The 14828-nt window shown below is 39.6% G+C and overlaps 1 protein-coding gene across 3 annotated transcripts in view; it reads left to right on the plus strand.

The window, feature by feature from the left end:
• bcl7a (BAF chromatin remodeling complex subunit BCL7A) overlaps positions 1–14828 on the plus strand; it is a 61904-nt gene that overhangs the window by 37686 nt on the left and 9390 nt on the right. For all 3 annotated transcript variants that reach the window (XM_041203482.1, XM_041203484.1, XM_041203483.1), the window contains exons 2-4: positions 3643–3724; positions 5964–6060; positions 11322–11489. In XM_041203482.1, the coding sequence (XP_041059416.1) occupies positions 3643–3724; positions 5964–6060; positions 11322–11489 (347 nt within the window). The remainder of the gene's footprint in view (positions 1–3642; positions 3725–5963; positions 6061–11321; positions 11490–14828) is intronic.

Consider the following 14828-nt stretch of genomic DNA (forward strand, 5'->3'; position numbering starts at 1 on the left):
AGGTTTGTACCACATTTTTCGGTGTGTTTGTGCTCCTGGCATGCTCTCCTATACTCATTGGTGATTTCAGAATGAAGGATCTGTTGGGCCTTGCCACAGGTTGTGGTGGAGTATGATGCCCCTTATGGCCCACAGTGCCTCATGGATGCCCATTTTGAGCTCCTAGATTTGATTCAAATCTGTCCCATTTAGCACAGTGGTCGTTGACACAACACAATTTAGGGTATCTTCAGTGTGAAGATGGAACTTTTGTCCCCTTAAGGACTGTGCAGTGGTTGCTTGTCTGTGACAGGTAGGTTGGTGAGGTCAAATAGGTTTTTCCCTTGTGTTGGGGGTCTCACCATCTGTTACAAGCCCAGCCTGGCAGATATGCCCTTCAGGGCTTGGTCAGTAGTGGTGCTACCAAATCATTCGGTGAAGGACCTTCTGTGCCTCTTCCAAGGGATGTTCAATGTGGAGGAGTACATCAGTTGAGGGAATGGTTGGTGGTAATCGTGATATTTCCTTACAGGAAGCTACAGGAGTGACAAAGTTGAAAGAGGGCGATTGTGAGTCTGTCTTTGCAAGCTAGAGGCTTCTTTAGCTCCAAGGGGCTGACTGGAAAAGTGACAGCTACTAAAATCTGACACTAGGACAAGTACAAAAGTATTTTTTTTAAATGACTTGGTACTTGTGAACATCACAGTAGCTGGGAGTGTAGAAATGGCAAGATCAGGAGGTAGACTTATGGTGTGTGAAAAATGCATGATGTCAGGTATCCTGAATTTACAAAGTATCCAGGAGTATATGTACATCAAGTGTCAAAGGATTGTGTTGTTTGAGTGGAGCTCTGACTTTGAGGGCCGGCCTGCCATCCTCTTATCACATGCGAGAAAGAATTATTTCTGGCCATTGTGTTCCAGAAATGGTCACTCCACTGGTAGAGAGGAGAATCGAAAGGAGTTGGGAGGAACCAGTATAGGGGGAGGAAAAAACATTGAGTGTAGACCAATAGGTAACCAGTTCTTGACATTCTTGTAATGAGGAAGCGGATGAGATGCAATGGAAATGGTATTTGTGATTAATGCCACAACACTGAGCAAGTGGAAAACAGACTTTAACCTATGAAAATAGTGCGGAATTATAAACATTTTTATAAGCTGATTTGCAGGCATCGTAGCGTGTTGCCTTCCTATCAGGATAAGGAACTTAACGGGGCAAGTGAAAATATTATTGGTAATGGGGGGAAATCAACTAAAATTGTTGGTTACATAAGAGTTGATGTTATTAGGAAAGTGTAGGATGGAGGTATTACAGAGGAAATTTGAACAGTTTGGTTCCATAAAGATTTGCAGGAACTTGACAATAGTAATCTCAGGATCCTTCTCTATGCTATGCGTTGGGCCAGATTGGATATGTCAGCTTGTTGCTAGAGAGTTTGTGGAGTGAGGGTTTTGGCTTTCAACACTGTTGGGTTAAGTTCTAGGGTTGGGAAGCCATTTAGATGAGAAGTTTCATCCAAACTGAATTGTACAAATGACACTGCAAAGGAGGTTAATGGCACTGTAGGTATACAATTTAGGATACTCTCTTCCTCACCATCTCATTGCCTTTCTTCCCTGTTCTCCCACATTCTGATTTTTATACAAAATAGTGCACCTGTGTCTTTGAATCAAATATGAACATTTTAGTGGGGAACAATCTGTTGCAATAGTCAATTGCTTTGTGTGTTTTGTCAAGGACCTAAAGCACAATGCACAAACATCAACACTAACCGATATTGCTGGCATGTCTATCTAATGACTTAAAAACAAAACAATCCTTGCAATATTTAAACCAAATCCATTATTATGCAATAATTCTATGTGAAATACTTATATGAAGGTTGTAATAAAATCATGCATTTCCATGTGATTATAGTTTTAGTTTTGTTTAGGATGTTTATCTGGAGTGATTTTTGTTGATATCATGTAATACTTGCATGTATTTTTAGTGTAACAACTTACATTTATGTGGCAGCTTTATCATAGAAGATATCCCATGTGCTTCATAGCTGAGCCAAAGAGTTGATGGAAGTTAGCAAAAAACTTGGGCAGGAATTTACAGGGGGGTTGGGAATGGAGGTGGAAAGGAGTTTAAGAAATGAATTAGAATGAGAGATCTAGGTGGCTGAAGTATGGCTGTAAAATGTGGAGTTGAGGCAAGGGGATGTACGACAGGCAGGGATCAAATGGGTGTTATGGTGCTGGAGATTTCAAAGATGAGACATGGAGGCTAAAAAGGCATTTAAACAAGAATATAATTTTAATATTTGATATTTTGTGGCACATATAGTTCAGCAAGGATAAGAGTGAACAGAAAGTGTGATTGTGGAATAGGTTATGTGTAGCAAAGATTGAAATAGAAATTTATGCAGAGTGGTGGATAAGTCATTGTCAAGAGAGCATCAGACTAATGTAATCTGGATGTGATAAAGGCATATATTTTTAGCGGAAGATGAGCAATGCTAAGCCATGATGAAGATGGAGGTCAGATGCTCTGCTCCAGTTTGAACCAATGCAAAGATTGCTAATGTTCAACACCAGAAGGATATGGAGATGGCGGAGAGAGTATTGAATTTGAGATAGCTGGAGGAAGATGCGACTTATTCAATACTGGATGGCAGCTAGTCTACTGGCAGGTAAGCAAGGATGATAAAAAGTTAGAGCTAGGTGTCGTTAGCATAGATGGCAGAAGCTGACCACATGGATAGATCATGGGATTTGTACAACTACTGCAGGGACATTAAAAAGTCAGCGTTCTTTTAACTTACATATCACAAATGCATAAGTTGCTCAACTCTAACAACTCTTTTAATGAAAGTTTCAATTTTTTCCCAAATTTTGAAGCTTCCCAATATTTTTGCATTGTTTAATATGTAAAATTTACTTGTGTATGTGCCTTTAAATGCTATCAAAAATCTAGTGAAGAGCAATAACTGGATATTTCATCTATGATCGTGGCGTAGACATCTCGGAATGTGGTTAACCGCATGCACCACATTGAGCTAGGTTTGATTCCCCAATTACAGCCATGGCAGTGATGGGAAATCAATAATGGAGTCACTCCAATGATTTTAAGTCTTTAATAAAAACAATTTGATATTAAGAAAGAAATGACTTGCATTTATAAAATACCTTGCTCATCTCACAGCACTTCAGAGCTAATGAAGCAGTTTATTACAACTGTATTTTAAAATGCGGTAATATGAAAGTCACATTGTAGACAGTAAGGTTCTACAAACAGCAGTGAGATAACCAACATCACTAAAAATGGGTTCATCTGGTTGAGGATTGTTGAACTGGACATTGGGAGAACTCCCCTGTGCTGCTTTGGTAGTGCTATGTGATCTTTTACATCCACCTGACTGGAAAATTGGGCCTCTGTTTAATGTCTTATCCAAGAGGCTTTATATTCTGAATCTCCTCAAACTCTATATAAGATGTCTGCTTTTATCAACAATTGTATGCAATGCCATCAGAACCACAATGCAATGCTATCAGAACCACAGTTTTGATTTTTTTAAATTAAAAAAGAACCCAAGTTAAATTTTCTGTAATTGCTTTTAAAATATAAGTGGTATCCCCTTTTGCGTTTTAAATCTGTTCATTTCCTGAAATGCAGGGAGAAGAAATGGGTAACTGTTGGTGACACGTCGCTCAGGATCTACAAATGGGTACCTGTAACGGAACCTAAAGTTGATGAAGTAAGTTGCTGTTCTGTGGTCAGATGTATTGGGGTATAGTGGAGCATCAAATGGAAATTAGGCAGCTGACTATTACTGAAGTGAGTTGGCAAGACAGTATTGTTTCTATTCTCAAATGTGCTGCTTGTTTGTGGATCCAACAATAGAATAAATAATTCTAAAAGAGTTTTAAGTATAAGAAAATGTTCTAAGTATACACTTCTAACAGAGATATTAAAAAAAAATCCAGTTTGTAAATGTCGTCATGTTTCTGTGAAATGTTTTTAATTTTGTTTAAACCCTTATTTTGGACTAGAGATTTCAGTTGTTGCGGGGGGAAAATAGTAAGTGAGGTGAAAAAAAAAGTCAGAACAAGTTTTGAGCAATTTGTGGGAATGCATGAATTAGATTGTGTCAATAGCCATGACAGAAAGTTCACTTGGAGAAAAAGCTATTGGAGTGAGGAATATAAATTTTTTTTTGGTAGGGTGGTGCCTGTTTAAGGGTCATGGGGCCAGTGGTTACAATGTGAAGAGTTTGAGAACAGCCACTAGAGTGAGCAAAGAGAGCAGGGAAGTTGCAGCTCTGGTTGTTATAAATAGGTGGACCCCTGTAAATAGAGGTCTATTATTCAAAAACAAAATTGAGTTTCAAACACAGTTGGAGAAAATGATCAGTGCACTACAATGGTGTAAGGCCTTGTTTGATATGCTGCAATTAAAGTTTTCACATATTAAACTAGTACCATATCTTTCATGGCTTTCTTGCATTTATAAATATTTGCGTATGGAATTTCCGTCATAAATGTTATAAAAAGTATTGCACAAAAATCTTGACACTGGGAAGTTCAGGAAGTTCACCATAAGCAAGGCCTAATTTGCAGATAAAAGCAAAACACTGCAAGATGCTGGAAATCTGAAAGAAGATCAGAAAATGCTGGAAAAACTCAGCAATCTGACAGCATCTGTTGACATTTCGAGTCCATATGACTCTTCAGAGCTACAGAGAAGTAGAAATGTGATGAAATGTATACTGTTTGAGGCAGGCCGGGGGTGGTGGGGTGTGGGGAGGAGGAGCAGGTGAAGCTAGATAGGCTGGCAATAGGTGGGGGCAAAGGAGAGATTGGCAAAGATGTCATGAACAAAAGGACAAAGGGAATGTTAATGGTAGTGGTAAGAGCTAAAAAAGTGCTGATAGTGGCTTTAAGGGGAGAAAGCAGAATATGATAATAGGACAAGGGTAAGCACTCTGAAAAGAACATCATGGACAAGTAATAGGTGGCCCTTGTGGGGTTGGGGAAGGGGGTGGTGGTGGAGGGCAAAAGGATCGAAACTGGGATAAGAGGGGAATAAAACAATGCCTTTTTTCAATATTTTTTATCCATTTATTTTTATTCATTTTTATTTTCATGTATTCATTCGTTGTTTTATCCCCCCTACTTTTTATCCCATTTTGATCCCTTTTTTTCCCCTCCACCCCCACAAGGGCCATCTGTTACTTGTTCATGTTGTTCTTTTTAGAGTGCTTATCCTTGTCCTGCTATTATCACATTCTGCTTTCTCACCTTAAACCCACTATCAGCTCCTTTTTTAGCTCTTAACACCACCATTAGCATCGTTTGTCCTTTTGTTCATGACATATTTATCAGTCTCTCCTTTGCCCCCATCTATTGCTGGCCTTCTGTCCAGCTTCACCTGCTCCACACCGCGCGCCCCCACCCCCACTTCCTTAAACAGTAAACAGTATACATTTCATCACATTTCTACTTCCCTTTAGCTCTGAAGAAGAGTCATATGGATTTGAAGTGCCAACTCTGTTTCTTTCTCTGCAGATGCTGTCAGACCTAGGTTTTTCCAGCATTTTATGTTTTTGCAGAAATCATATGAATTTTAGATCTATGCATCTACAAGATGCATTTCAGCAACTCACCAATGCTCCTTCAGTAGCACCTAGAAGGACAAGGGCAGCAGATGCATGGGAATACCATCACCTGCAAGTTCCCCTGCAAGCCACACACCATCCTGACTTGAAACTATATCGCTGTTCCTTCATTGTTGCTGGGTCAAAATCCTGGAATTCGGCCCCCTCCCTCCCCAAACAGCACTGTGGGTGTCCGTACACCTCATGAACTCTAGCAGTTCAAGAAGGTGGCTCACCACCACAATTGGGATGGGCAATAAAATTGATGGCCGAGCCAGCCACTCTCACATCCCACGAAAGAATAAAAAAGTCAACTCCATGTTTGTTTTGTTTGGTCCAGAAGAACAAAAATAAAAAAAAGGGGAAAGATGACAAGTGTGGCTCTGAAGTGACAACCCCAGAAAACAGCTCCTCACCAGGCATGATGGATATTCAAGGTAGGTGTATTTCTTGTGTGTTTGGTAGATTGTGAACTATTTTCTTAATGGCATATTTTGTTTCAGTTGTTACTTCTGGTTAATTCCAAAAAATTTTGCTTGGCTAACGTACACTGTTCAGTTGTAATCTGTTGGAAAATTAAATATACAACTGAATTGAGTACATAACTCTTGCAATGTTCAGTTATAAATTTTGGTGATTCATGTGGTTAATATGAGCTCTTCCTTTTTTTAAGTTCAGAATGATTCTTAACCACAAATAGTGGTTGCTACCTTACTTAAAATACTGGAAAAGTTATTTGGGTAAATTTCTATCCTAATATTTAAGAAAATTTGTTTTAGATTTGGCATTGGCTAAAACATTTTTATAAACAGTGCAGTGTAAGTGATTTGCTGGGAAAAGGTTGAGCCTTTTAAAGATCCAAAGGGAAATCATGTAGAATCAGAGAACATGGTACAAATTTTAATGAGCACTTTGCATCTGCTTTCATAAAGGAAATGGATAATGTGAAGGTTACACTAAAAGGGGAGAGAAATTATGGACAGAACAATAGAGAAGACATGCTAAAAAGATTGTGATGACATCCATCACTCTCAGGAGATGATGGACTGTGCCCAGGATATATGTTACTTTTGATCATTTGTCTGTTGCATCTGTAGAGGCCGATGTGTGAGTGGCAGTCCCTTCAATGAGGTTGACTGATTTTTTCTTTCCTTTCCAGTTGGCTCTCTTTTCTGCCATCTAGTCACTTATTTTGTTCTCTGCTTTTTCCATGCCCTTCCTGGCCACTTGTCTCCAGGCACTCCAGTCAGCGGCGAGGACTTCCCATGCATCGACTTTAATCCCTATCAACTTGAAGTCAAGCTTGCAAGATGCCCTCGTATTACAGACGTGGGTGACCCTTTGGTCTTTTGCCAATAGCAAGCTCGCCATAGAGCATGTCTTTGGGAATGTGGCCATCATCTATTCGGCTTTTGTGACTCAGCCAGTGGACTTGCCACTGATTTGAGGGCAGACATGCTGGGGATCCCTGCACGCTGGTGTACTTCCATATTCAGCACTCTTTCTTGCCAGGAGATGCCAAAGTTCATCTGAGGCAGCAGAGGTTGGCATGCAAATTTTGTCCATGTTCTGCTACTGTGAAGGAGGGTACTGAGAACACAAGCCTGGTACACATGGAGCTTTGTATATTTTGGTTAGTTTGCTGTTGGTCAACACTCTACTTCTCAACTTTGACATGACACCTGCGGCTGTGGCAATCCTGGTGCTGATTTCAGCATCAAAGGATAGGTTGCTGGTAATTGTGATCCAAGTTAGAGTGAAGTTCTCGATAACCACCTACTCTGGAGGTTGATGTTGATAGAAGGTGAAGTCTCTACACCCTGGCCCATAACTATGGTCTTCCTGACATTCAGTCCAAACTCCTTGCAGGCCTGGGAGAACTGATATACAAGCTGTTGCATGTGAACTTCAGTATGGGATGCCAGTGTGGAGTCATCAACAAATAGCAATTCATGAACTTGGACATTACACACTTTGGTCTTGGTGTGCAGCCGTACCAGGTTGAACAGCTCTGGCATGCAGGTAGACATCCTCATCTGAGTTGCTGAAAGCGTACAATATCAGCATGGAGAAAACTATGCCAAAGAGAGTTGGCGCCAGAACATGGCTGTGCTTTACCCCGCTGCCGATCTTGAAACCCTCCGATGGCACTCCATTGTAACTGATTAAACTGCATGTTCTTATGGAAAGAAGTGACACCAAGGAATCCAGGCAGACAGTCTATTTTCTGCAGCAGTTTACAGAGTGAGCCTCTGCTGATGATAAGATCTAATGAAGGCAATGTAGAGTGGCCTGTGCTGACTGTGGCACATCTCCTGTAACTGCCAAAGTTAGAAAATCATGCCAACTGTCAATCTGCCAGCTCTGAAGCCACACTGAGACTCGTAAAGTATGTGATGCCAGGGTCTGCAATCTGGTCAGAGCAACACGAGTGAAGATCCTTCCCTATAATACTTAACAAGGAGATGCCTTGGTAATTGTTGCAGTCATTGTGATCCCCTTTGTTTTTGTACAAGGGGACTATTTTTGCATCAGAAATGCCTTGAAGCACTGATCTTCCAGCTGAGACAAAAGCTCACAGAGTTGCTGCAGCAGTGTTGGTTTTCCACTTTTGATGATTTCAGGTGGAATGCCATTGTTTCCTGGGGCTATACCACTGGCAAGGCAGTCAATAACCTTGTTGAGCTCTATTATGGTGGAATTGCTGTCCAGCTCCTCCATGTCTAGAAAGTCTGGAATGGTGCTGAGAGCTTCTTCAGTGACATTGCTAGTGCTCCACCTTTTCCATCTGCTTGCTAGGTTCAGTGATGATCATCCCTGTCTTTGTCTTCGAGAGCTTATTTGGTGCTGCTGGGCCTGTTACTTTCCTGATTTCTTCATCCCTCTAGAATCCCCGGATTCAGCAGCAGATCGTGTGCTGTTGCAGAGTTTCAACCAGTATTGATTGGTGCGCTATTGATTCTGGCAACTCTGAGAGCATCTAGATTTTGTTTGTTGAGGACTTGCTTGTAGCTCATGAGGGCTCTCTTCTTGGTTGCAGTAACTGACTCCATTTCTATCCAATAAGCCTCAAACCAGTTGGCATTTCTCTGATTTTTTTCCCCGCATGCGCAGAGAGTGCAAAGTTTTATAGATGGTGTTGCGCCCATGATCCCATTTGACATCGCCCCAGGCCTTGGGCATTGTTGTCCGAAAAAGCCTGATTGAGGATGTTGCGGAATTCCTGGGTCTTTTTTGGGTCAGTGGTATGACAAATGTTGGCCTGAGAGTGACTTTTTTTGGAGTGCTATAGTTTCCTTGGCCGAAGCCTGACCTTGCTACACACCAGGGAGCGGTCATTATCACAGCACTGTGATAGTTATGAGTGATGAGGACACTGTTGCGGGTGGTATGTCTGGTGGTGATGAGAGCTAGCTGGTGGTAGTGACATGATCAGAGTCCATGGTAGCACTGTAGCTCCAACAACCTCAGGCATTTAAGTTTAGCTCAGGGTCAAATAGGACACTTTGGTAAGGTTCAATCTGAGAAACCTCTCAATATTTGACCTTGGAAGTATGCCTGTCTAGACAAACTGCTCATAAAGAATGCTTGAGAAATGGCCTTATTATCCATCTTAGCAAGTAAACATCATAACTGACTGCCTGTCATGGGAGAATGGCTGTTATGTTCTGTATGTAAGGATTAATAACTTCTCATCACACTTCAAATTTTTTTTTAAAAAAAGCAAGTGCTGTTTCCATTGCCTAAAAGTTGTCCAAGAACCACTTGAACTCTTTTAGTATGGCTTCTCTCATTTCTCTCTTTGCCCATTTCATTAATTCACAATGATCCATATAGGTTTGTAATAAGTTGTTTTTTCTACTAACAACCTTTTTACCCGTTCCTCTTCACCATTTTCTTAATATATGATGGAGTTCATATTCCTTTGCACATCCTTTCCTGCTAAAGCTAAACAGTCCCTTGCTTAATTTATTAACCACTGTAGTTTTTTAAAGCAATTATTTTATAATTTGACTAGCGAGTGGTTCTGTATGACCATTGAATTTTTCATGGGAGGGATTGTTGGAGGAGGGTGCTAATCAGCGAAAATTCTGGCAGACTCTGTGGGTAGAATTCCTATGCTGTGGAATGTAGAGTTCATTTTAGCCCTATGTGTTTGGCTGTTGAGCTTGATTCTGACCTCTGCAGCTAAAATTATGGATTGAGTTTCAGACTTTACCAGGGTATGTTTAGTGTGTTTTTTAAACTAAGTATTGGGAATGCTTTACTATAATGGTACATTGTATGTGATTCCTTATTTACTCCTCACCCCCACCACCATATGTGAGTTTTTTGACAGCATAGGGAAACGTAGTTACTGTATCATAGTAATCCAATGCTAATATTGAGTTAAGTTAAGATGCGCACTGAGACAGAGGTAGGTAAAGGACACAGTTAAAAACTTTGGACCAAACAATATAATTGAAGGGATTTCTAGTGACTGAGACACCAGATGTAGTGGAAGAGAATGATTGAGACACAATTGCCTTATTCATTGTGCTGCTACCAATTACAACCTACATCATTGCATAGCTACAAAATATTATAATTTGGACCCCACTGTGAACCAGGAATTGCCTATTGTGGGTGAGTTTTTATGAATGAATTCATGTTTTTGATTTGTGTACTCATATTAAATGCTTAGCATGGCATGCCAAAGAAACTCTGTAGTGGAATATTAAGTAGTTACTACGGTCGCAAGTAGCCTACCAAAATTTAAGCACCTTTACTCCACCACACTTATCTTCCAGTGCGTGAGCCTTGGGCAACTTATAGTACCAGAAAATGTAAAGTTACCAACCTTGACAATTTTTTTTTGTTTTGTCATTGTGACCATTCAATTGATTACTTGAATGATCTGAGTCAACTCAGTGTGTTTGGTTTGTGATACAAAATTGGGTCTTTAAGCACATGTGTCTCATTGTGGCAGTTCAGCATCTTTTCCCAGTCTTCCAATACACAATTTTAACAGCACAGAAGGAGGCCATTCGGCCCATCATGTCTGCACCGGCTCTCCAAATGAGCATTGACCTAGTGCCATTGCCCTGCCTTTTCCCCATACCCTGCACAATTATTTCTATTCAAATAATCATCTAGTGCCCCTCTTGAATTCTGCGATTGAATCTGCCTCCACTAAACTTCCAGGCAGTGCATTCCAGACCTGAACCAGTCGTGTGAAAAAAATTTTTCTTCGCGTCACATTTGCTTCTAACTTAAGAAACATACAGGAGGGATCATATACCTTTTCCATCCTATATTTCTCTAGGCCCTTTGAAGGCTGATTTTGAGCATGGCGGGTTTGCTTTCATAAATGCACAAATTGTGAAAATACAAATATGGGAGAACATTATATGTTCTTGGTAGAACAAAATACAACATAAAAAGACCTTTTACATACAGAAAACTATAAGATGTTTTATCTTGGACATTCAGTAAAATTACATTAATGAATTTGAACCATTCACATTTCAACATCTGTCATAAAAGTCAGGTGCTTTTATTTGGGGGGTGGAAGGGGGGAGCGAAAACTCGCTGTGTTCACCTGGAAGTGTTCATTTCTTCCCTTTCTCTCCCTTCCCTTTCATTCCTGCAGCATTTTGTCAATTATGTAAAAATAAAAGTTGTATCTGATTGAATGTTTTTGATGTTTGTAAATTAGATGAGAACAGCAATCAGAGCTCTATAGCAGATGCCTCTCCAATGAAGCAGGAGAACAGCAGCAATCCAAGTCCTGCACCAGAGCAGAACTTAGTAACCCAAGCAGAGAGCACTGAGGCTAGGACTGAGGAAGTTCAGCCCCCTATCAAAGACCAACCCAGCTCTGAAGGTAAGGCTTCAAACATATCTAGGGATAGGAATCAGGACTTTAGTGAAGAGTCCTAGGTTCAAAATCAAATTGTAGTCATGTTAATATTTTATTTTGGAAGTGGAAGAGACTGTCACACCCAGCTTTGCTGCTTGAATTCATTTGATGCTTGGGTGGAAGATCAGAACAAATTATATTTATGAAAATGTAAACTTTATGAGCATGATGCTTGCCCATTGTGTATTTTTATATTAATAAAGAATGCACTGCATTGCATTTTACAGTTTTTTTGGAGATTTTATCAGAAGGGAAGACAATATATTCCACACAATTTTTGCATGTAGGGGAGAGAGTGGCAAATGAAGCTATGGGTGTGCTTTTGGGGAAAATAAAGCAAGTGGGATAATCCTCAAAGAGATGCTCAAAAATATAAACAATGTCCCTGTTTGAATGCTGGAGATAAATGTCTATATAAGGTCTTGCGGTCAGTAATGGGATTGGGGTATGACGAAACACGAGTTTATGGTGCCTTTTACCAGAACTGGAGACATTTCCTATGGTTACTTTTTTTTGTTTTACTATCAGTTTTGTTATTTTGGATCTATGTAAAATGTTGCACAACACTTAAAATCTTTCAACTACACAATTTTTAATGCAAATTTGTTCAAGCTGAACAAATGTGGAGGAGCATACCTTAAAGTTATCTGTCCACAGTATTCAAATAAATAATATCATGCTATAGTCTAATGCTGCCTGTAGTATGCAATGCACCTACATAATAACACTATTTTAAAGTTTAGTATGATTTTTTTATAAATCTAAAACTTGCTTTTAAAATAATTTGCTTTCTCAAGGTTGCAACTTTTCTTTGCTGAAAAGTGCTGACTGTTGTGGTTCTATAGCTTATAGTTCCATTGGGATCAGCAGCCCTTTAATACCCCACCTAAGTGGTAGTTCTTTGTGGAAGTCTGCATGGTAAATAACCTATAGATGTCATCACCAAGCTGACCTATTAGCTACACACATTTTCCAGCAGGAGTCGCCTCATAGCAGTCAGGAGTAAATCCAGCCTTTTTAAATTTCTAGCTCCCTACTACATGGGTTCTGAAGTCAATTGCAGTGGCCTGTTGCTGCACAACTGAGATAAGTTAACTCAGAATAAATGAGGCATTTAACCTAGACTCTTGTAGACTAGTTTATTAGAAAATTTAAAAGATAATTTTAAAGAAGTTTTGTTTTGACTTAAAATTGAGTAACAAAACTACATAGCGAATAATGGATTTCCATGAGAAATTGCCAGGTAATTGCTTTATCTGAGGTCTAAGATGACTGGATAGCATTGTAATTCTGCTGGATATCCATTATTTTCTGTAATGTGTTCTTTAGAGTTCATAGGTAGTTTTTTTACACAGGTGATGTCAGGGCACGTGCTTGCTGCTGATTTGTGGTGTCCACAGTGGAAGATTAATGATTTTGAAGCAAGTTTATCAAGTCATAATCCAGCTGCTTACCAGGGAATAAGAGTCTATAACTAGCAATGAGTAAAATGTAGAAACTGTTGAGATCAAAGTCCTGGGTAAAGAAAATCTTTCCTCTGTTTATCGTCTTCAGAAGCTTTTATTATTATTGCTGCTGGAGATCTTTTTATGTCCCTTTTGTACAGTTCATTTCCTGTCTTGTCAGTGGAGTGATCTCTAGGAGGCGATCAGGATGGATTTTGAATTGATAATACACAAAAGGAATCCATGTGACCTGTTCTCTGGGGAGGTCAACAGTCTACTCTCTAATTGGCAGTACATGGAGTTTGCAAAGTGACCTCTCTGGAAGGGTCCAAACCTCAGTCTCAGAATATCACGTGGCCTTGCAGGTGATCATTCTTCTTTTCAACTATTCAACCTTGCATTAGACTTTTATGCTGCTCTCCTAATTTAGTACTTGCAATCCCATTGTTCAGCTGAAAAAAAAATCTAAGTAACCTGGGGCTGCAATACCCTTTATCCCTCATTTATTACCAGAAAATTTGGCACTTTGGTATCTACTGCTTGCAGTGCTATACTGCTACAGGGCCAGTTGGAAGGGAATAAAAGGGTATTTATTCAGTTTATACTTTCTTATGCAATCATGAGCTTATGCATTACATAAACATTGTGAATTGGTTTAAATTCAGTTTCTTTTCTAGTCCAGAAAGTGCTTGGCTTAAATTCCAGTTTTGATGGGTTTAGTTTACGTCTTGAGAGTATGGGAATGAGACCAGAAGATGAAAATCTTGCTTGCCTAGTGAATTTGTGCTACCTGAGGGCTGGTGAAATAAAACCAATAAGAACACATAGATGTAGCATTTGCTTAATTACTAGTCTGGTTTTAAAAATGTTTGAAAGTCCCCCTGGTCATGGGTCATGAGCAACTTGCCTGTTTTTGCCTCTTGATTGACTGTAAATTTGTGCCAGGAGGATTGGGGGATGGGGTGGAAGCTGCATAGCATTTACATGGCTTACATTTTCATTTTTTCAATGAGATTTCAATTTGAATTTTTCAAGCCAAGTAACCAAGAAACACGTGTATTAATTTAAACTAGATAGCTAAACAAATAACTTTTCCTGTAATTGTTTTAATTTGAAATCTCCTTTTCTATGCCTTCCTGCCTCCAAGCTGTCCTTCATCTGGGAGGACGGGACCGTCTGGGTAGCAGACTTCTTCAGAGGCACCATGGAAGCTCCTCCATGTCTACCAATAAGAGGTGTGCTTTGTGGGACGGGATAGGTTTCTGTGTATGTGTATACATGTATGTGTACTTGTGTATTTTCTTTACCACAAGGCTATCTAACTGTTTAGCTGAGAATTGGAAAAACTCAATTTTAGCAGTAACAAATATTTGATTGGAATTAATTTTAAATTCTGATTGAGAGTCCCACATTAAAGCTACAAGCCACCTTTTATAAGGTTAACATTAAAAAAAAAGCTTAAATATTGGTGCATAGTTTCTAGGATTATTTATGGGAGTAATTACTCTAATTTTAATTCGGTGCCTTTCCACCTATTCAGTAATGTGTTCAGTTTTAGCCTGCCCTAAAGTGCTTAGTTCTAGATACTCTTCACATTTACATTTCTCAAAATTCAACCAACTAAGATCAGATGGTAGTAATTTGATTTTTTTTTATCTACAACGCTCTTTTGAATGTTCAGACACTTCAGAGATTTATTTTCCCATGCCAATTTTCTTCCTTGCACTCGTGTAGGCTTTGTCTCTTTGCTGTGGTACAGCTAATGATACCAAATGTCCTTCAGCACCTCATTCAAGTGTTATTCATATATGAAGTTGGTCAGTAAGCGTCTGAAGCCTATTTGATGATTGCAACTTCA

The sequence above is a fragment of the Carcharodon carcharias genome, chromosome 13 (genome assembly GCF_017639515.1).
Source record: "Carcharodon carcharias isolate sCarCar2 chromosome 13, sCarCar2.pri, whole genome shotgun sequence".
In the NCBI taxonomy this organism is placed as follows: Eukaryota; Metazoa; Chordata; class Chondrichthyes; order Lamniformes; family Lamnidae; genus Carcharodon; species Carcharodon carcharias.